Genomic DNA, 23,789 nt, shown 5'->3' on the forward strand with positions numbered 1-23,789 from the left:
TATCTGTAGTATTGTATTTTCTGAAAATGGTTCAAGATTTCAATATGGAAAAAAGCCACAGCTTTGAGAAAATGAAAACCGTGTGCGGTCCAGTTTTTTGATGTTTATTGCAATGAAACCTTACTGCATTACTTAGGCTCATAAGAATTTGCGAAAAATGAAAATAAGGCATTGATTTTGATAATTTTTATCTAGGTGGAAAAAAGTCACCGAATTGGCGGTTTTTAAAAAGCTTAAATTACTTTTAAAACATTTAATTTATTTGTCTGCTATTGAGCTCAAATAATTCTATATAGGAAAATGACATAAATAGTTTTTCACATGTAACGCCACGCTAATTTTACATGGCTTGCCCATCTGGCAACGGTAAATAACTACGAAGTAAATTTGCAAATATTAGATGGATTTTGCTATTTTTTTAGAAGGTTTATTATGACATATCTGACAACAGTGGTGAATTATGTAACCCTACAAATTATATAGAAATAGTGGTGGGTAAAAATCTACTGAATTGAATTTATTAAACCAAGAATCACAATTGATAAACTACCACTTTAAAATATATATTGCTGTCTGGAGCAAGTTGCCATCTCTGAATATGTATGGCACCCCCAATCTATAACAGAACTCTTAGTCGATAAAATAACTTCTTTTAGTAAATATTGAATACATTTTCTGCAATTCCATAAAAGAGTGTAAATTTTATAGTTCTATATCATTTAATACGCTGTCAGTCGCAGCCTATGTGAAAGGTCTGTGTCAGCAAGCGGTGGCAGACGCAGCCTAAATGTAATTTCAGTGTCAGCCACCGGTGGTTGACGCGGCCTAAATGGAAAGTCCAGTGTCAGCCACCGATGGCTGACGCGGTGCTCAACGTGTTAAAAATGTTGCTTTGCTTAAAGTCTAAGACTTAATCTATGGCTTTTTTATTTTCCTTTGCGAAAAAAATTTGAAAGACCATGTTAAACACACATTTTAAGCAATGCTAAATTTTATAAAAGATCATTTTGATCAATTCCCATTTTTTAAAAAGGTACGTTACGAACGATGCCAAAAATCAAAAATAAACGTTTTTCTTTCCTACATAAGCACACATCATTATTCATACATCATTGATATGTCATCAAAACATTTATAATTTAATTTCAATATCATACTATATAAAAAAAATTCTACTTATTAAAATGTTTAACTTACCCCTAAAACATTTAAATGTATTAATCCTCAAAACAAACATATAAATATTTTTTGAATAACAGATATATTGAATCCAAAGCAATTTATGGAATAAGATAGCCTCGCCAATGAAAGGAAATAATGACATATGCATACAATAGAAAATAAACTTAATTGTGTTAATTAAAACATCGCACTATATTCACGATACATTTCCGATTCTGAGTTGATATAGCTGTCAAAAACGTTTTATCTTTTTTTGTTTTTTTGACCTTCCCACTCACAAACAAGGATGGCAATTAATATTTGATCTCTGAATTGTCAAACACAAGTCTCTTCTTTTCTTTTTATGTTTTTTCCAATCTCTTAGTTTACTCATTCATGAACCTGCCGTAACCTGATTAAACATTTTTTTTTGTTAAAAAATGTAACATTTTTACAGAATACATTTTTTATATGTATAATTTTACAGAAATAATTGCTCTAAAAGTTTGGCATCAAAATTGTATTAATACATTATTGAACAAATTAATATAATAATAACAGTTTTAATGTATAAAAAATGCTCCTTAATTATTTCATACTGAAGATCTGATTGTTCTGCTGTTAATTGGTTGAATTGGTCTGTGATTACCAGTTATTTTGCATTCACTAATGTCCACCCCATTAGTTTTTCCTACTGAATAAACCTGCCGGAATTCAGTAAGCTGCAAAAAAAAAAAATGTAAATAAGTAAAAGAAGTAAATATATGAGGCTGAATGCATGAACAGCAAATGACAACTTTTGTGACTTAAAAAAAGAATAAGAAGAAAATAACTTTTCTAAGACAACACTACTGTGTAATAAAGACAAATTTATTTATTGTAATACTTTTTCAAAAATTTCCAAATTTATACAGTGAAAAATATTAATTTTTCACTCTATTTCCATTAAGCTTCAAACTAAAACAAGCCTAACTACTAATACGGAAAAGATTACACTGGGAACAAATTTTTATGTAAATTAATCTTACCTAACAGTGTTAGCCATACCCTCCAACTGCTACGGAATTTCCGTAGTTTCAGAAATCTTCTTTTCAGACGGTAGCAAAATTAATGTCTTAATATTTAAAAAAAATTAATTTTAGCGTAACTTGTCCACTATTACTTATAAAAGTGCAGGCCATATGGCCAGATTCTTAAGTTCTGATAAAAGTTTTATGAGAGATCCATTTGCTTTAAAAATTTCTACTTTGGTTCGCTACCACTAGAAAGAATTATTTTCAAAATCCTTATAAGTTGGAGGGTATGCCTAACACGCTCACGCCGGAAAAGTGAAAATACTGATGGAAGAACTATTTCAATATTAGATAATATTCGGGAGGAGTTTATCTATTCTCAGCAATAACAATTCACTGTAAGGAATAGTGATGTGCGAAAAACGAACGAATCGATATTTTAATCAACTCTTTCTTGTGAATCGATTCATCAAGTTCGTTTTTGAAAAAGAATCGATTCTTTTTTTTTTTTTTGACAATATTATGTACTCTACACTTTATAAGCTTATTCAGAGTTAGTACTTATACTTACTAAACATCCGCATATGCATTTGATACAGCATTTCGTTTATACAATTGGAGCTTGCTAAAATCCCAACTCAGTCGAATAGACACAGGTACATTCTCACTCGAGTATCATGTGAATGACAATCTGATTGGTTGAAAATATTTACATGCGAACAACTTGCCAATAAGTTACTCGTATGTGTGAGAGTTTTCGCAAGCGGAAAAATCGCATCCAATGAGAATGACCCCGATGTCAATGCTTGCGCACAACCGGTTTCCGGAGGTGATTAATAAAATGAACTCACTTGAAGGATGAAGGGAATTGAAAATGCTATTAATGCAATGCATATTGCATTCTGATGCAGTGAAAGGTATGCATCACTCTCTTTTTTTTTCTTTTCATCTACGAAATTAATAAATTCTATTGATAAACAACAATTTAAAAATGGCAACAACAACTGAAAAGCTGTCTTCTCCAGTTTCGGTTCTTACTTTCAAATAAAAAAGATATTGATGCTGTAAAGGTCAGATATTACTTTTCAATCCTTAAATATTAAAGAGCGAATTTTTTCATTCGTACGGTTAATTTTCAATTTATAAATTTCAGTAAATATGAAGCAAAGCAGAGTTTTATGTTATCGTTTATTCTATGCCAAGGAGCGAGAGCCATAGAAAATGAAACCGTTGCGCTGATTGGGTAATGAACTTACGTATGAATGCAAATGTCTGATTGGTTGAAAATGAACTGAATGAGAGAAAAAGAGTCGAGAATCAAATGAACGATCCTCTGATTGGTTGAAAATGAGTTGAGTCGAATAAAAGACTCACTGAACTGTTTGCCTATCTCTTAGCATTAAAAGAATCATAAAGCCAAATGAATCGATTCTTTTGAACTGTTTCCTATCCCTTAACATTGAAATCGGCTCAAAGAGTTGAATTGAACTTCTAAACGATTCATTTGAGTCGTTTCGTATCTCTTAACATTGATATCGGCTCAAAGAGTTGATTTGGATTTCCAATCAGTTCTTTTGAGTCGTTTTCCTGTACTTTAACATTGCATTCGATTCACTGAACTGTTTAAATGATTCATTTGAGCGGTTTTATATCTTTTAACATTAAAAGAACTGTTTTGAGAAACGAATCGATTCTTTTCGCTATTATCTTTTTTTCTAAAATTAAAAGATGCCTTCAGAGGGATGGGGGTTATGAAAAGGGGCAAGTAACTAAAAACTTTCAGAAAAAAAAAACAGTTTTTTTTTTTTTTTTTTTTTCTTTTTTTAACGAAAAGATAAAAAAAAATATTTATTTTTTTAATGATTGAAAAACTGTTTATTGCGAAAAATGTGAGTATTTAGAGTAAATATTCTTTTACTGCTGGGGGGAGGGATATTTTTAATTATTTCATTTATTTATTTTTTTCCCCCCTTTTCTTTTTTTTTTTGTTAGGAATACTTTTAGACAAACTTATTGAATATCAATTCATATCCTCTCACTTTTTCAAGTTTTAATTTTTTAAGTTTTAAAACGCAATTTAACTATTTTTTTATTTTGTTTCACGTTATACAATTTGAATTTTTTTCATTATTGTAAGTGAATTAACCGTTTTATTTTTTTACGAATATCTTTATTATTCATTATTGGTCTTTATATTAACAATTTTTTTTAAAAAAATAGTTATTTTTTAATAAAATTGATGAATCAAACAAATATTAAAAAAAAATAAAAATATTAAAATTCTAAAAAAATTATTAGCATTGCCTAGATTAGCAGTTCCTAAATGGTGTTACGCGGAACCCTTGGGTTCCGTTTAGAATTACAGGGGTTCCACTAGTTAGTACTTTTTATAGCCACATTCAACTGGACCACCCAAGTGGAACATTCTGCTTTTGAACCCTAGAGTCCAAGATCTAGATTAATGGTTCCCAATTGGTGTTCCGGGTAGCCCTATGGTTCCGTGGAAAAGTTACAGCGGTTACACGAGATAGTACTTTTATAGCCACCCAAGAAGAACATTCAACTTCTGTCCCCTAGAGTATAGGATCTAAAAGAGTGGTTCCCAAATGGTGTTCCATGGAACCCTCGAGTTCCGCCAAGAATTGCAAGGGTTTCGCTAATTGGTACTTTTTTAGCCACATTCGGCTGACCACTTAACTGGAATATTTTGCTTCTGCACCCTAGAGCCCAAGATCCAAATTGATGGTCCCCATTTGGTGTTCCGGAAAGCTCAATGGTTCCGTGGAAAAGTTACAGCGGTTACACGAGATAGTACTTTTATAGCCACCCAAGTAGAACATTCAACTTCTGCCCCCTAGAGTGTAAGATGTAAAAGAGTGGTTCCCAGATGGTGTTCCATGGAACCCTAGAGTTCCGTCAAGAATTGCAAGGGCTCCGCTAGTTGGCACTTTTTTTAGCCACATTCGGCTGATCACTTAACTGGAATATTCTGCTTCTGCACCCTAGAGCCTAAGATCTAAATTAATAGTCCCCAATTGGTGTTCCGTAAAGCCCTATGGTTCCGTGGAAAGGTTACAGCGGCTACACGAGATAGTACTTTTATCAGGTGTTCCGCCGAAAGAACGTTAATTATTTAGAGTTTCATGGCAGAAAAATATTGAGAGCCCCTGACCTAGATCAACTAATTCAAATACTAAAACAGTCTAAACTAATTTGTACGACCACCTTTTATAAAGACTTCCATTATAACGACCATTAAAAAAAGAATCAAAGAATCGATTCATATAACCGTTCATTTTAGTGAATTGATTCTAAAGAATCGATTCATTTAAATGAATCGATTGGCACATCACTAGTAAGGAAATTTATTACGGCGAAGAAGCAATTCAATATAAAAAATGCATCCGTTAAAAACAACTGGTAGTTATGGACTTTCATTATTCCCGGAAAAAAAACTAAAAAATGAAATTTATTTGTTACCAGTTTTCACTCCGCCAAGATGATGATGCGCGCCAAAATGAGAAAATCTAGCGTGACCCACCCAGGGGTGAAAGCGAGACGGAAAAGAGGAAAGTCTGGTAGTAAAACCATTTCAGTTATAACTAGTTTTCGGGAGGAGTTAACTTATTATTTTTAAAACTATTCAACAATATCCACTTTATCCTTGGAATATAGGCAGTTTCATATATAGACTAGAATTATAAAAGAAATCTTGATAGTTACAAATATTTTATTTTTCTCGAAAAAAATGCGAAAATGGAATGTCTTGCTATATAAGGGCTTTCAGCCATGGACCCACCGGTGGGTCAACCCGGCCTGAACGTGTCAAATCCATACCTGCCAACTTTTACGCATTTGGCGTAAAATTTTATTTTTATATTTAAAGTGGTAGTAAATATATACTATTTTTTCTTTTATAAACTTATTTTTCAAATGATTTTGATCACCACTATTTTTAAAAAAATTAAGTATATAGATTAATATGCTTTACTATCATTGTTGTAATTAAAGCTTTCTAAAATACAACATATTATTTTGCTTACAATTGAAATTTTAATTCTATTTTACTACCACTGAGAAAAAACATAATGGAACAAACCAAAAGTTGGCAAGTATGCAAATCTGAAATTAGCTTTTGCTTCTAAGGTTACATACTTTTTTCAAAATGATATTTTCAGTTTGGTTTGTGCTTTGTACAAGTTTATGAAGTTTAATGTACAAGTTTATAAAGAAGTTTAATGTACAAGTTTATAAAGAAGTTTAATGTACAAGTTTATAAAGAACGTACAGGCTTACATACATGCATACACTTGTCTGTCTGTTTGAAAATAACACTTAAGACTAAATAACATTTAAGACCTTATCGTATTGCATCGTATTATCGCCTTCTTCCTACCACTCCCAACGAAGCAGAGAAGTGGCGACATTTATTATTTGCTCGAGTGAATTCATAAAAATTCTGGTTAGGAAAAGATTATTGAATTGCATAAAAACTGTAACTTGCTGAGAGAAACAGATTGCAGCTTTATAATCAACGACCGATTCAAAAGTTTTGAGATCCGTTCAAAAATCTCATGCAACTGAAAACAAAAGCAAAAAATAATAATTTGGTGCTTCTAATAAACTATTTTATTTAAAGCTTGTTTTCCGGAGGGAGTAAAGTAACCATTAGTACCACACAGTATCTGTGGAACTCATGATCGCTCGAGTGAATTTTGAGAGCCACAATCTGGGAAATAATGTCCCAATAGTGTGGTCAGGAGAGCGGTCGTAAGTTTGGATCCCCTTAATGTTATTTTTACATTTTTGGTATTTCGTTATATCTCGGGAACGTTTCAAAGGAATTGAAAATTTTTTCCCGCAATTATATAATTCGTTTGTCCAATGATAATTCTATGCAAAATGTAACTTTTAGTAAGTATTAATTATTTTTTTCTTATTTTATTCGAAAATAGTTGAAAAATTTTTGAATTGTAAGGTTGAAAATTTTTTACGTCATTTTAAAGAATATAATTTGTAATTTTAAATTGAATGTAATTGTAAATTGAAAAAAAAAACACATGTTTATTTAAAGAAAATACATTTTTGTGTCGAATTTCAGTGCTTAAAATATCGTTCTCACTAACTAAATAGCATATTCGAGGTCACCCCCTTGAACCAGTAGACTGAGTCCTAGAACCTAAAGATCCAATCATTAGATCAAAAGTTATTCAGGATCCATTTATTTCTTCGCGCACTGTACATTTAAAATGCTTAATTTTTACCGTCATCTCAAACATTCGAAGTGTTTGTGAAATATTTTTTCAGTTAGTAGTAACTAATGCAAAATCTTTTAAAACATATAGAATTTTGTATATATTTTAGCAGATCTTTAAAATATGACTCTTCGCGAAAGACGGCGTAGCTTTAACCTCTATAATCTATCTCAAGAATTAAAAAAAGTGAAGAAAAAAAAGAACATTTGTTTCACAATTTCATTTAATTTCTAATTTAATTTCCTTGGCAAAGCTTTTTCATGCTTTCTGACGTATTTATAAAAATTTTAACTTGAAAAAAATAATTGTGAGCGAAAAAGTCTTGAACAGTATCGCGGTCTCATCCAAAAATTATTCAGTTTTTTCTAATTGGACCAATTTCATCTATATTTCAGTTTTCATCTTTCTTTCAAGCTTTGAATTTTCATTGTGATCATCTTCTGATGGTCCCAATGTGGATTTGAGCAGCTGTGAATTTATATGGACAACAAACTCTCATCCATATTTTAAATATAGAAGGTTACTGCAATTACATAAAAAAAGTAAATATTTGTTAAATTGGCTAAACCAGACTAATAAGATACTAGTAAATTTCCTATAAATCAAAAATTATATAAAAATTTGTTTGCGACTTTAATAATATTATCTATACCAAAAGTACCAGTTGCCCTAGGGCAAAATTTCAGAATAAGAGGTTTGGTCAACCACAGATCGTCGTCGTCGACTTTAACAATATAAGCTTAACTAATTAATTTTAATGTTTCAGATTTCCAGAGGTGCCATGGGCGATTTATAATTCATGACATTAATTAAAGAGATTAAAATATGCAATGTAAGTCATAGTGAAATGAATTAAATTTCCAGCGCTTTTTGCATTTTTTATCACCTGTAGCGTCTCTACAATTCATATGATACATGTGAAGTATTAAAATTTTAAATTATTGTGAAGCATAAAATTCCTTCTTCTTCTTCTTTTGATTTTTGAGCTGGGCACCCAGCCCCTATCCCATCCATCATGCTTAATTTGATAATTGTAGTAGGATTTTAACTCCTTGGGGACGGGTGATTCAGAAAAGCTTTCGTACAAAATCAGAATCAAGTTGTAATTAAATAAACAACGGTAACTTAAATGTAGTCGTTTCTAATTTGACAGGCTTACTTTGCTTTTACTTTAATTATCGTTAGTTTAATCATATATATAATCAATGTGAATTCAAAGTATAACTAAATAGTTTTATTTTGAACAAAGTAATGGTGAATTAAATAAATCAAACAATTATAACTCCACCCACAAATAAACTGCTAAAGAACTACTGTTCTTTCTAGTTTTATCTTTTTACCCTGGTTGATACGGTTTTATGCTGGCACGTATTTGTGACAGTCGGCGCGAAAGAGTTAAGGTCAGCAGTCAATGTGGTGGCTGTTGCGTAAAATTCCAGAGCTGCCAACTTCTAAAATACAATTGCAAAATATCTTGTGGAGTGGTTGGCAATTAAAATCTAAAGCTTTAAGAATTTTTGGTCATTTTGTAAACCTTTTAAAAACCTCACTACGAAAAAGCTTGAATGAAGTACATTTTATACGACCTCTTGAATCATTTAAGTGTAATGCTGTTAAAAATTACTTTAAAGAAACAACGGGTCATACATTACCATACCAGCCAACTCTTTCAGATTTTCCGGAAGATTTTATTTTCATATTTAAAGTGGTAGTAAATATATACTATTTTTTCTTTTATAAACTCAATTTTTTAATGATTTTAATCACCACTATTCTTAGAAAAATTAAGTAGATATATTAATATGCGCTACTATCATGGTTATCAACTTACGTTCTCTCAAATACAACGTATTTGTTTGCTTAAAGTTGAAATTTTAATTCCATTTTAATACCACTGGGAAAAATGATAGGTATGCATTACGGAAATTTCCTAAGAAAGTTGGCAATCCTGAGATTCAATAGTTTGTTGTCCAAATAATAAAATTAAAATTTATTGGTTTTAATTAATTACTTATTTTTTCTCAAATCATGGTATACCTGTAAAAATCCAATTCTAAGAGGGTTTTTGAAAATTATCCAGATAACCCCTTCATCGCATCCAGGAGTTGTGAGAGAACCATCGTAACGATAGTAAGAGCAACCGTTTTTGACCAACTTATCTAAGTTGATATCACCTTTTACATCTAATTCCGTACCCTTATACAGAAGGGATTGTAGCATATTCGAAATTGGTCGCATACCAGTGTTGTTGAAAATGGTTGACTAAAAAAAAAAAAGAAAAAAAATCATTGAGTAAGTTTGTAATTTCTCACATGGCAATCAACAAGGTATTTCGATAATCTTTTTAACACTGTTTTTCGAAGCTTTGTTGCCAACGAAAATAAAAAAGCTATAGTTTAAGTAACTTACACTTGAAGCAATGCGATTGATTAAGTTTGTAATTTCTCACATGGCAATCAACAACGTATTTCGATAATCCTTTTGACGCTGTTTTTCGAAGCTTTGTTGCCAACGAAAATAAAAAAGTCATAGCTTAAGCAACTTACACTTGAAGCAATGCGATTGATTAAGTTTGTAATTTCTCACATGGCAATCAACAAGGTATTTCGATAATCTTTTTAACACTGTTTTTCGAAGCTTTGTTGCCAACGAAAATAAAAAAGTCATAGCTTAAGTAACTTACACTTGAAGCAATGCTATTGAGTAAGTTTGTAATTTCTAACATGGCAATCAACAAGAAATTCCAATTGCTATTTCGGTAGACTTTCTAATACTGTTTTTCGAAACTTTGTTGCCAACGAAAATAAAAAAGCCATAGTTTAAGTAACTTAGTTTAACTCGCGATGATTTTAAATTACATAAATAATTTCACTGTGAAGAATTATCTGGCCTTTAGAAGAGACAAATAACTTAGGCATTTAAAAGGTTATTAAATTTTTTTAAATATCGTCAATTTGGCTACATTTTCCCACATAGATGAAAAAGATCAAAATCACTGCCTTATCCTGTAAATTTTTATGAGCTCAGGTAATCCAGCACTGGAGTAAGTTTTTAAATATTAAAGAATTAAACCACAAACGCTTTTCATTTTCTCAAATCTGTGACTTTTCTCCATATTGACGTTTTGCGGAATTTTCAAATTAAGCGTAGACAGAGCTGGCTTTAGATAGGCTAAACTTGATCCAGCAGTCATGAGTAGCAGTTGCAAGCTCACAGCAGTTATAAAAATAGCATATTATTCGACTAAAAAACATCATTTCATATACGATGGAGACATTGAAAAACAGCCTTAAGCTAAATAATTAAGACTTAAAAAAAATAATTAACTATTATTATTTAGTGGTAAATTCTTGCTATTCAGTGTTAAACTATATGCGTTACATATAATGTATGTATATAAACACTACATGTATATAAACTATCAGTGTTATACTATGCGTTATTAAAGTTAATTTCTGATTCCACGTGTCAGTAACAAAAATCTAAAACAAATTAGGATTAGAATAAATTGTTTCACTTCTGATCAAATATTAATAAAGTTGTGCAATTGCATACAAACCTTAAAGAATACACCAACTACGGCAATGCGTCCCTTTGCATCTGTGTGCACAAAATGTAACTGCAAAATAAGAATATCATTTAAAGCAAGTAACTTTGCATGCAACCAGAGTGAAGGGTATGTGTTTCTTTACCACAGTGGCAGCAAACCCGATTCGCGGGTAGGCTATCCACCTGCGGTAACCAAACTGTGAAACACAATAAGAACATTAATTATACAGTGAAACCTCTTGGGAGAGACCGATCTTTGTTCCACAATAAACTGCTCTTTAACACGTTGGGCATCTGTGATAGTAGAGTTTTTTGACGAGCCACGCTAATTTTACATGGCTCGTTTGTCTCGCCACACAACTACAAACTAAATTTGCAAATATAGACAGATTTTGCTAGTTTATAAATGGTTTAGCATGACATATCTGATAAAAGTGGTGAATTATATATGCCTACGAATTGTTTAAAAATAGTGGCGGATAAAAATCTACTAAATTGAATCTATTAAACCAAGAATCACAATAACTAAGCAAATTTTGAATAAATTTTCTGCAATTCCATAAAATAGTGCGAATTTTATAGTTTTATATCATGTTATACGCTGTCAGCCAGCTGTTTCTCTCCGCCTATATTAAAGGTCAGTGTCAGCAAGCGGTGGCAGACGCAGCCTAAATGTAATTTCAGTGTCAGCCACCGGTGGTTGACGCAGCCTAAATTTAATTTTAGTGTCAGCCATCGATGGCTGACGCGGCGCTCAACGTGTTAATGGAGGTTGGTCGTTTATAGTGGTTACCTCCATTGACTTAAGAATGTTATCGTAGGCACATGATTTTTCGCAAACGATTTTAAATTTAACCAGTTTCTTAGTGCGGAAACGCCACTTGTGTTCACGTCATGAAATATTTAACGGGATTAATAAAACTCCCGATCAATAAAATTTTTAGCCTCAATAAAAATGATCCCTACTAATATAATTATGTTGAAAAACAAATTTAACATTTATAAATGATAGAACTATTTTAAATAAATAAATAATTGTGTTTTAAGCTTAAGTTTGCCTTTAATTTTATATAATAAAAATTAGTTAGCTTTAAATGTTCAGAAGAATCTTGTTCGTTTGAGATGCTTATTTTAAAAGAGCTCTCTAAATAAGAGCGTCACTCAAATATTTTGAATACATTTTAATTTACTTGTTTGCTTTGTTATCATTTTTTGTGTGGATATATTTTCGTGTTTCCTTATTCAACCGATTTCGCATTTGGTACAGAGGTTCGTCCGCTAGCTGGGAGAGGTTCTGATAGTCTCTACTAAAGGTTTTCTTCAGCACAAAGTAGAAAGAAAAATTTCCGTTACGTTGTTGACGTATGCCTGTTTAGGCAGAGCGGGTGCGATTGTTCTTGTTTTCGAGTGGCGCCATCTATGGCCAAGAAATTGACTTCTGCCACACCAAGCGTCACACCCGTTTGTAGGGTGGACTCATTCATACATCCATTCATTCATCCACAGATCGTAATTTTGACCTGAATCAGAGAACGATCGATCTCCAATCCAGTACCCCCATAGGTATTGATTTGTTATGGTAACATGGAGGACTTTTGCGACTCGACAGATTTAACATGCATCAGTCTCTTTACTATACGGGGAGCCTTCGGTCGGTGGGGTTCGAACCCTCGAACTCTCGGACGTGAGCCCAACGCCCTACCGAAAGTGATCGTAAATAGAGGATGTTGCTACACATAGGTGGTCCTTCCTGAAGGTTTCACTGTATTTAAAGAGATAAAATATTGGAGAACTTGAGTATTGGATGAAATGGAACAAATCAAAATCGTCATAATGAATAGATTCATTTAATATTGAAATGACTTATAATCACCAGCAAGTTTTTTGCGTTATAACAGATTTACGTTTAAAATGTTGATTTAGCAATAGGTATACATGTGTGTATTAGGCAATTTCTGATTGGTTTCAATTGTAAATTGTAATGATTTTAATTTCGAGCAATAGAAAAGAATTTGTGATTATTAAATGATTATTATTATTTATTAAAATAATCTCTATTTTAAAAAGTTGGGTTGCTGAAAAAGTATGAAGTATGCTACTTGTTTCGATTTTGTTACAATTTTTTTTTACTCTTTTAGTCGGTAAGAATCCTGGATTAAATATATATTTGACAAATACACACATACTTTAATGCATTAGCTCATAATGTATATTTTTCAAATATACACGCGCTTTTATACCAGCTAATTTATTTTTAGTAAATTTTTCAAATAAACAGTATCAGGTCTCTCAAAAGTCCGCCACAATCTTTAAAATGGAAGCAAAATTTATGCTATAATATATATTTATTGTTCTTTTAAAAAGCTGATCAATTAATTTTCAAGATCGCTATAAAGATTTGGAAACTTATTTCATATGTAGAAGTCTGATTCATCTTAATCAAATTATATAAATTGAAGTGGTTGCGTTCTTAGGAAAACTTCAGATGCGTTTAATGAGTAGTTTGAGACCACTTCAATATTTTTGGTGGACTTTTGGAAGCCCAGCAATATTTTTCATCTTTAAAAATGCACATATTTTGGCAATCTTTTCATTGAGTTGGATACATATTTTTGGTGCCTGATTAACTATGGACATGTTTTAGTTCCAGGGATTAAAAAAAATCAACAGCTACCAACACAAGAAAATAATAAGAAGAAATAAGAAAATAATAGAATGTTTCTTTTCCGAAAATAAAATGTTTTTCAACAAGATTAGGTTCCTTGCCATAATTTCAAGAAAAAAATTAAAGTGGCCGAGAAACTTTCCGAAACTTAAACTAGTAGCAATTCTATGTATTATATGCAAGGAAAGACCCGCCTAAAAAGATTGCAGAACGAAAAATAATTTCAATCGTTCATTATTTGTGTAAAGTGAAAAAAATTTTTCGAAAACTGTCAGCAATAGCCTGGTAGAATCGTTTTTGAAACTAGTTTTGAAAATTGAAGAAGAAATTATTAAATTAAATTTGGACCAAAACGTACAAATTTTTCCTATGAACTGTACCAAAGCTGAATAGTTTTCATCTTTATACAAATAAAATCGATAGCGTTTAATAATCATGCAGAAAATATTGATGTTTATTATTTTGCCATTTTCATTTCAATATTATTATAAAGCTTAAAAAAATTTGAGGAAAAATTTCAACGATAAGAAATTATGACCAACCGTTAAACATTCAGCTTAATATTTAGTCCATACGATCTTTATCTCAATATTATTTTACACATAAATCACCTCTTTAAAATTTCATTTAGATCTATTTCTGATCCTGATAATATTTTGAACTGGAGCTCTAGAAATGTTTGTTTTTCAGAATTGTTTAAAATTAATTGTTCAAGAAACATTTAAAAGCAAGCAGAAAATTTTATGATCGAAATAATACCCGAGAAAATTTATTCAGTTTCAGCTGTGCAATACGGTTTCCAAATACGCTTTTATACACACTTTAAAAACCGTCTTTATTTTAATTGAGTGCATTCAATCTGTTTTAACTGTGTTATATAGTTTTCTAAGTGTGTTTTTATACATTCTTTGAACACCCTAACTACTATAACTGAATAAATTTAATCAGTTTTAACTGTGTTCCAAAATGTATTTCCATAGACACTTTAAAAACTATATTTTTCTTAATTGAGTACATTTTAGCCGTTTTAACTGTGTTATACAGTTTTTTAAGTGTGTATTTATACATATTTTGAAAACCTTGACAACCGTAAATGGATACATTTAATCAGATAAAATTTTGTAATACCGTTTTCAAAGTGTGTTTCTCTACACAATTTGAAAACCATAACAACTATAATTGAATAAATTTAATCAATTTCAGGAGTGGTCAGTCAAAAGTAAAAAATTTAATTAGTTTCAACAGCGCACTTTGGAACTAGTTTCAACTACTTCCAAAGTGTGCTTCTATAGAAACTTTAAATACCGTCTTTACCTTAATTTAGTACATTTAATCTGTTTTAACTATGTAAACAGTTTTCTAAGAGTGCTTTTACACATTATTTTAAAATCGTGAGTATCGTTAATAGGTGCATTTAAATAATTTTAACTTTGTAATGCAGTATTCAAATTTTTTTTTATACATACTTTGAAAAACGTAACTACTTTAACTGAAACTTTATCAGTCTTAACTGTGTATAACAGTTTTCAAAGTGTATTTTTATGCACTCTTTGAAAACTGTTATTTTAGATTTACCTCTTATTTATCTGATTCGAAAATTAATGATTACATGATATTTTACTATATTTATAAATAGATTCTGTGAGGCATATTTTATTTAGCACTTCTAGCTGCTTCATCTTATTTATAATTTGAAACAATATAAGTGTAAAATTCTTCAGCGAATTTTAATTCATATGATAGAAGTGGAAGCTAAGCTAAGAAGAAATGTAGACATAAATTTGTCATCTAGTTCATTGGCTGCGTGATTTTGCTTGTTGCCATTCGTTACAAATAAGATTTTTGCTAGATAGGAAAGGTCAGAACTTGTACCTCTAGTGCATACTGCTTCTTATCGACTGTGTGTTCTGATCCTCTGTAATAATTGTCTCCCCAATGAAAATGAAACTGGGCAAGTTGGAACTTTTCTCCATTCACTTCAACAGATCTTACGATATCATCCTTTGGAGTTACTTTAACTAGAAATAAGGATTTAGTTGACATTATTTATTTGCTTCGCATCTAAAACTGTTACAATTTGAAACATATGTTAATCCCTAAAACAACTCTGTATGTTTTATAACTAATTTAGCAAGGGTACAATCAGTGACTGCGGAAGAAGGGAGGCTACTCTCGCCTTATATATATATATATATATATATATATATATATATATATATATATATATATATATATATATATATATATATATATATATATATATATATATATATATAACACTGTATTTAGGGAATTCACTCTCGCATTAACGTCACGTTCAACTTTAGGTTTTTAATTATTAAGGAAATCATTGTACCATGAAGGGGAATGGAGCCAAGTTCCTCCAATGCGATTCACCTTAGTCTGATACGGTACCCCTGTTTCATTCTGTGAGAAAAGCGCCCTCTGTGAACTAAAATATCAACACTTGTAATTGGTTTATTTTTTCTGGAAAATCCAAATTTTCAATGAAAATAACTATTCTCAATTGCGATTTTGAAGTTGCTTCTCAACAAGCCTCTAAAGGGGAAGTTAGGGACCGAGTTTATGGCCTCAAATGCATCTTTTGAAATCTATCTGACATATTTGTATTGCGATTTCGGTTTTTAATCTTGTACGCATTTCTCATGATTTTTCTTCCTTACCAGACATTTTGTATTATTTTTCCCTGTATAAACTATGCATTGCAATTAAACTAATGGTAGTTAACTATTATTTTTGTTCAAATAACAGTCTAGAAACTAAACATAACTTACTTGAATTTCCATTATTTTCATAAATAGCTCTTGTAAGTGGTTTGTCGTAGTTAGTAAGCTGCAGTCTTTCTAGATTTTCATCTTTTACAACATCTGCAGTCACAATATTAATCGGCGATTGTTTCCGTCCATAACATGCTGGGAAAGTTTCACCCCAATATTTTGGACCTAGGTTTATTAACAAAAACTTTATGAATAGATATAGCAATTCAGTTCAATATCCAAAGTTGTTTGTACCCCGTAAAAGATTAAAAAAAACAGGTAGTAAAACCATGTATCTCTATTTTTCATACAGTAAAATGAAAGCTTTTATTAATTTACGTATTTTTTCCACTATTAATGACTTTTTTCCAGATATGCCATAGACCACCACCTCCTACATCAGAAAGCCTCCACACGGTTTTTTATAACTAATCTGCGCAGACTATTTAAAAAGTGAACTAGTGGTGCGCATGAAATCACATTATATTTTAAAAGTAATCGAGAGAAAGTTATGATCTATATTTGAGATTGGAATCTTTGGTGGTTGACAAGTAAATAAAACAAACCAATTATATTTTTAAAATAAAAAAAATTAGACGTATATTTGCTATCACTTCTTATTTTTATTAGATTTTCTATTAAAAGGCTCTTTCGTAAACAAGTTTACATCCATAGTGGTCTGATCGGACTAACTATAGAATACCGCGTGGAGGCTTTCAGTTATAGGAGGCATTGCGCAGACCTGTAGATGTTATAACTGTCACTGAGTGCTAGTGTACAGGAGTTCTTTTATCAGACCTGCCAACTTTTACTTTTTCCGAGGAAGTATTTCCCAAGTGAAATGCAATTTTAGAATTTTAGATAAATTTGACTTTTCACAATGGCTACGGTTTAAACTCCTCTCTGTTTCAATAATTTGCTCTTATATATAAGATTGATTTATTTGTATTTTGTTGTAGACAAAATCATATTCAATTCAATTTACAAATTTTAGAACTAAAAAGAATTTTATTAAAGATTCATTACCACTTTAAATATGAAAATGAAATACTACGAACAATCCGTAGTTGTTGGAAACTATGCTTTACTCCAGTCAAAAACAAGGAAAATATAAAATTGTTTTACTACCATTCTTTTTCCTCTTTTCCCTGGCGAAACAGCTCTGATATTAATATATAAATTTAATTTTAAACTAAACATATGGACTTATAGCTATACACCTTGATTACTGGTAAATATTATTCAATTCTGAATGCTTATAGGGCAATAATAAAAAATATCAAAATGTAAAACATTCCTGAATATCAATAAAAATTGTAGGGCTTATAAGCTGCATCTTGTAATGAGCGCACAAATCTGCGTAGGAATAAATAAATAAAAAAAAATAATTTTTCTCTTATCCCTTTGTTTTCAAACTTAATAATAAGAAAAGAAATAATAATTATTTATAATAGCAACAGGTAATCAATAATCAGAGATAATATAATCTAGGCAATAATAAACCAAAGGTAGGATGGCAAGATAAGGTAAAGAACTGAGGCTTACAATAATAGATAAAACCAGAAAGGGATTACAGTGAAAGCATCACTAAAATGTCTTCCTGGCAATTTTTTTTCGGATAACAAACAACAAAAATTTCATCCATATAGTTCCTCGACCTGTCTGCCCTTTTGTGGGAAAATTTGATTAGAGAAATATACTTAAATACCTATTTTGGATTCTCTTCTTTTTGCGCTAAAGACAAAACCTTTCAACATTGCTGGAAAAAATGCTCATGCAATAATTTTTCAACTGCTTATTTGTATAAAAGTGTTATACATAAATGTAAAAATATATTCTTCAATACTGTTTTTAGTACTTGGAATCAAATCAGATTCCAAGAAAAATGTTTTTTTCAAAAGAATTTTTTTCTTAAACCCCTCTCCCTCTGCCAATAGCAGTAAGAACGGCGCCACTGACAACTAAAACACATTTTCCTCAAAAAAGGTGGTAGCAGGACTTATCTCTACTGTGTAAATTTTCCAAATCAGATCCTTGAAACTATACAAACGTTCATTTTACTTTGAGACAACATTTGATGTCTTCAGGAATAAATCTTCCGCAGTAATGTAGAAGCAGTCTAAGATGAGCTTTGCAGATGCTGGAATGTTGTAGTTTAATCAGGATGGGAAGTTTTTTTTTGCCGATTTCTAATCTGATGCTCTTAAAGTTCTGGATCAACAAAGCATTCTTGAGATGCTTCGAAGAACCTCAAACTTCATAAGTTCACCTTCAGATTTGCTGGCATACCAAGGATGAGCAAGGACTTGACGTTGGTCTAGTTTCTTCCTCCAAATGGAGAGATGATAATTTCAAAATAAGGGTTAAAATTGACAGCTATATAGAAGGAACAATTCCCTATATATATAGATTCTTAGTAGTTAAATGAAAAATTAAGCAACAAGTCGGTTGAGAATAATAAAGTGTGTTTCAATTTTTCTATAGACGAATCAGTCAAGATTGCGTCATCTATAAAGTTTGTGCATAACTTTATATTAATTATTTAACGAAATGCAATCATAGAATTTCAGTAAATCATCCAACACAATCTACTTAAAACATCCAACTTACCATTTTTAAATTGCGCATTATAACTCCATTGCTCTCTTATTTCCAGAGGGCAAGCTGCATTTGTTGATCCTATAAGCAAAATTTCAGTTCAGAAATAAGTTTATAGTTTCAAAACATTCATGTTAAATAAATAAACGTGTAAAAAGGTTTCTTCAAATAAGAGCCCAATTTGAATTGTTGAACGACCCCATTCTTCTTAAAGTTAAGATACAGAACTTTAAATTCTTGAGGGGATTAATTTTCATATTGTCTAATATGTATGATTTCTTTTTGGCAGTAAAAATAAGATGGAGATTCTAAAATAAAAGAAAAATGACTTGTATGAAGACCCAATGACTGTGACTTCATTTTTTAGATGGAGTAGGGCCATCTTCCAAGTAAGACTTTTAAAGAATCTTTAAGGTAGATCTTTTCTTTGATCTAGCTAGCTCCCAATTCATATCTAAGTTTATTTAGTCAAACACTATAGATTATGCCACATTGAAAAAAAATGCCTAACTTAAGTAGAAAAAAAGTAGACTCTACTGCTGTCAGTTCTTTACTTATGTGCTTGTAGATAATACACAACGCAAACAGGGCGGAATCTTTTAACTGTTTATGTTTGAATGTTTATTTTTCCCTCTTAAGTTAGGTGCTCTCCGAAGCAAGAAAATAGAAGCAACCTGTACTTATTAGGTAACAAACTCTGCTTTGAGTATATTTGAGAAAGGCAAAACCTCTTCGCATGCTTCAGAGCCGGTTTTTGTTTATTTTCAGAGCAAAAAAAACAGGAATTTAGAAGGATGTTTTGGATTTATGATAGGTAAGCAGTTAACTTAATTATGTCACACATTAAAAAAGTGACAAGTTGTCCATTCGCTTCAAAAATTATCATTAATTATCGTACATTGTTGCACAAAGGTACAAAAATTTTAATAAATCGGTAGCGAATTAAATAGTAAAACCTAGATTTAGGATAATAACGCCTACATTTTAAGTCTTAAGTTTTTTTAAATTTTTACGCCCACTTTTAAGATTCACCAATCAACTAAGTTGCATTTTATACAAAGCTTTGGATTTTTGAGATGTAGTAGCGAAAAATTACTAAAAATGAGGAAAACTAAACAAAAAATACTTAAATTTCATTTATCATTAAAAATTACTTTTTCACAAAGCGGAGCAAATTGGCATCTCTGAGCACTTAGAAATGGAAATTTTTTATCCGAAGAAATCTAGATTTTGGGCCGGGATAGACTGCTTGGCAGGACGCTGGACTCACGTTCCCACGAACGTAAGTTCGAATCCAGGGATCGGGAATAAATTTCGAACTAAAATATCTTTGAAGACCCTGTGCCAAAAAATACAGCAATTAGCTTATAACTCATGTCAACTACGTTGCAATTACATGAAAAAAAACTGCACAAAATTTCGTAAACCTAGCTTAAATATTCATGGAAATATCGACATTTTTATCTTAAAAAAATACTATTTATTTTGACTTACGTTTTCTTACAACTGCAGATATATTCAATGAAATTCAGCCAAATTTTCAAATAATTTTAAATTAATAATAAAAATATCATTTTAAAGCTAAAAAAAAATATAATAAATTACAAATTACACGAGATATGAGTATTTAAAGTAATATTTTTATACCGCGCATGCGCTGACAACATTTTTTTCAAGATAATAAATTTATTTTGAATCGTATTTGAATTTAAAAACGTTTGAGCAATTTTCTGAATAGTTTTTCTTACATTGGAGGGAAAGGCTTAAATAGAAAGAGGTTTTCCACTAATTTAATTTTGTACTCTTAAATAAGATTTATTAAAAACTAGCTGAATCAGTACTGAGAAACATTACGAAATTATGTATTAAAATAAAAAAGCATATACCGACACCATTAAAAGCTTGATGGTAAAACGAAGAAAGTGACATTTTTAATGGAATTAACGAATCAGAGAAAATGAAATAAAGTGGTTGCATTAATATGGCTAGGTTTAATGCATCAGAACCGATCTTGTTTTCACTTTAATCTTAACATAACTAATCCACGTTAGTTTTAAAAGTGCTTGCATGATTATCATTTCAAATTAGGCAGCGGTAAATAAAATAAAGCTAATAATCAATAGTCTAGTCTTCTAATAAATTTATAGTAAAACAGTTCAGATTCAACTTTTTTTTTCCTTGGAAAATGTCCCTTACCTTGTTCTTCCACGAAGTTTTTTAATAACAAATAGCTAAAATGATTTCAATTTTTTTAAATGTTGCTTGTTGCCTTAATACGTGCAATAAACTATTTTCTATCTAATAGAGCTTTAAGCTAGCAATTATCACTAATGTTATCATTAAAATATGTGAAAAATTGATTCGCTTATATGTAAATTTAAAACAATGGCTAACGCTGAACCAATTACAAAATTCCTTTACTTTTTTCATTAATCCCGTTCGAATGGTTCGTCGTATAAGGTTCTAATGTCGTCAGGGACCTTCTTCCTTTACACTATCTATATGGGGAATTTTATCGATTTCGGTTAGATGGTCTAGGAGTCTATAAATGACGCACACTTACTGACATTCATTTTTATGTGTATAGAAGATGACATTGACATTATATAAGATCACACTCTTTTTTTCCAGCTGTTTTATTGCAAATATCCTCACATTTTGTGGTCCGGACAATCATTCTAGGGTATTACTATTTGTTATGAAATTTTGTTTTATGATTCAAAATGAAGTTGGTTGAAAACCCCTTACCATCTAGAGCTTTAAATAAAAGAATGTACAAAAGCTGTTTAGAAATTTGCTAGAAACTTTTTGCATTTTTAAGATATTTAAATCGGACTCTTTTCTTTAGTTACCAAATACGATTATAAACAAAAATATAAAGAAAGTGTTTTTTAATGTTTTTCGTGCATGCTCAGAATGAAAGGATTAATTTAAAAACCTTTATCTTGCGCAATCTTTAACGAATTTTCTAAATGAATTTTTTATTATTAATTATAAACTACTCTAAAAATTTTGTTTAATACTATTAAATATTTCCGTTCTTATAGTAAGAAAACGCAAGCACAAAAAAGTAAAATTTTTTTATAAAAATAAATACATCTTCATGAATATTTAAGATACGCTTTATAGTTTTTTTTACTCTAAGAATTAAATAGTTATCTATTATATTAGAATTTTTTTTTATATAACAAGGTCTGTATTTCTGTATTTTATAAACTCCTGCTCGAGTAGATGTCAATCAAACGTAACAGAGGAGAGAGATAAGGAGAAAAAACACAGTAGAAGCCTATAAATGAGAAGGAATTTTTAGTGAATTTTGCAAAGATTCTAATCAATTTTACTTACGTACACCCTTTTTTTCTATCTTAACGAACTTATTTTAATCTTCCTTTTATCGTGTTTCAATTACAAAAATATAAAAAAATTAGCACTTTTATAATAGAATGTTTACTTAGAGAAATTTTGAAATGCTATTTTTAAAATTATCCATGCTTGTAGAACTCATAAGTTAGAAAAAAAGAGTCAAAATTTGAATAAGTTATAATATGTTTAAAAGTTCATGAACATTGTTTTCGGTACACAAAGGATTTTTAACACTAGGTTTAAGGGACGCGTCATTACGACGCATTTCGAATTTTATAAGGAAAGTTACAAACCCGTTTGCATTTTTATTTTATCTCTTGTAATGACTTTTATCTGTTGAACGAGGTAAATATATATTGAAGTCTATTTTCTTCAAAAGCGTTGAAATAATGAAATTCTCTTTGAGGTATGCCTATCTCTACGGATATGCGTCTATTTGACGCAATCGTAATGTAAGACGAAATTTTGAGTAAACATGCAAACGACACATCAATAATAATTAGTACCCTCAATACTTCGTTATCCGATATCGTTATCTCAAATGAAAAGAGGGATAAACAACTGTTTGCCGATAAACAATAATAGAAAGAACAAACTCAGAATGTCAATTGATGTCAGATTTTAAAGGTTTCAGTATATACTATAAAATTTACACTCTTTTATGGAATTGCAGAAAATGTATTCAAAATTAACTTAATTTTTGTGATTCTTGTTTTAATAAATTCAATTTAATAGATTTTTATCCACCACTATTTTTAAAAAAATCGTAGGTTTATATATTTCACAACTTTTGTCATATATGACATGATAAACCATCTCAAAAAATCGCAAAATCTGTCTAATATTTGCAAATTTAGTTTGTAGTTATTTACCGTGGCCAGATGGGCAAGTCATGTCAAATTAGCGTGGCGCTCAACGTGCTAATATTAGTTGCAAATTTTTTATATAATCATCTACATCATTTATATTTTCGCTGCGTTTGTACCTATGTATATGCTAGTTTTTCCGATTTTGTTTTTATTAACTTCGTTGTAAATATGTACATATGTAGTAAATATAGTTGTAAATATGTTTTTCAATCGTGTGAATATTTTATGTTATTCGAACTTCTCGTATTCGTACTTGTATTTTATCAATTATTATTCGGATCCTCTTATTTTTTTGTTTATATCTTTAAAATTACTTTACTGTTATTTTATCACTCGATGACATACTTCAGTTGCCTTTGGCAAATATTTCTCACATGAAGAGGCAAGGCAAGTACCTCGATCTACAAGCTTACATTAGAGCATTAATGGTTGCAGATTTGCTCCCATCAACCTTACATAATTAACTATATATAATAGGAATGGATTTACTAGCGACTTTTCATCTTTTCCGTCTCGATTTAAACCCTGATTTTAAAAAT

General features: G+C 30.5%; 1 protein-coding gene across 1 annotated transcript; it reads right to left on the minus strand.

The window, feature by feature from the left end:
• Positions 1-1,747: 1,747 nt before the first annotated feature.
• Positions 1,748-19,118, minus strand: LOC107446466 (carbonic anhydrase 2-like; the record flags this gene model as incomplete). Its single annotated transcript, XM_087165230.1, has 6 exons — positions 1,748-1,883; positions 9,467-9,691; positions 10,989-11,048; positions 15,516-15,661; positions 16,439-16,606; positions 19,031-19,118. Coding segments are annotated over 6 exons (816 nt in total), but the record flags the coding sequence as incomplete, so codon positions are not given.
• Between the last annotated feature and the right edge of the window lie 4,671 nt (positions 19,119-23,789).

Source organism: Parasteatoda tepidariorum, chromosome 5 (genome assembly GCF_982258835.1).
Source record: "Parasteatoda tepidariorum strain Cologne lab strain chromosome 5, Ptep-v5.0, whole genome shotgun sequence".
NCBI classification, from domain to species: Eukaryota; Metazoa; Arthropoda; class Arachnida; order Araneae; family Theridiidae; genus Parasteatoda; species Parasteatoda tepidariorum.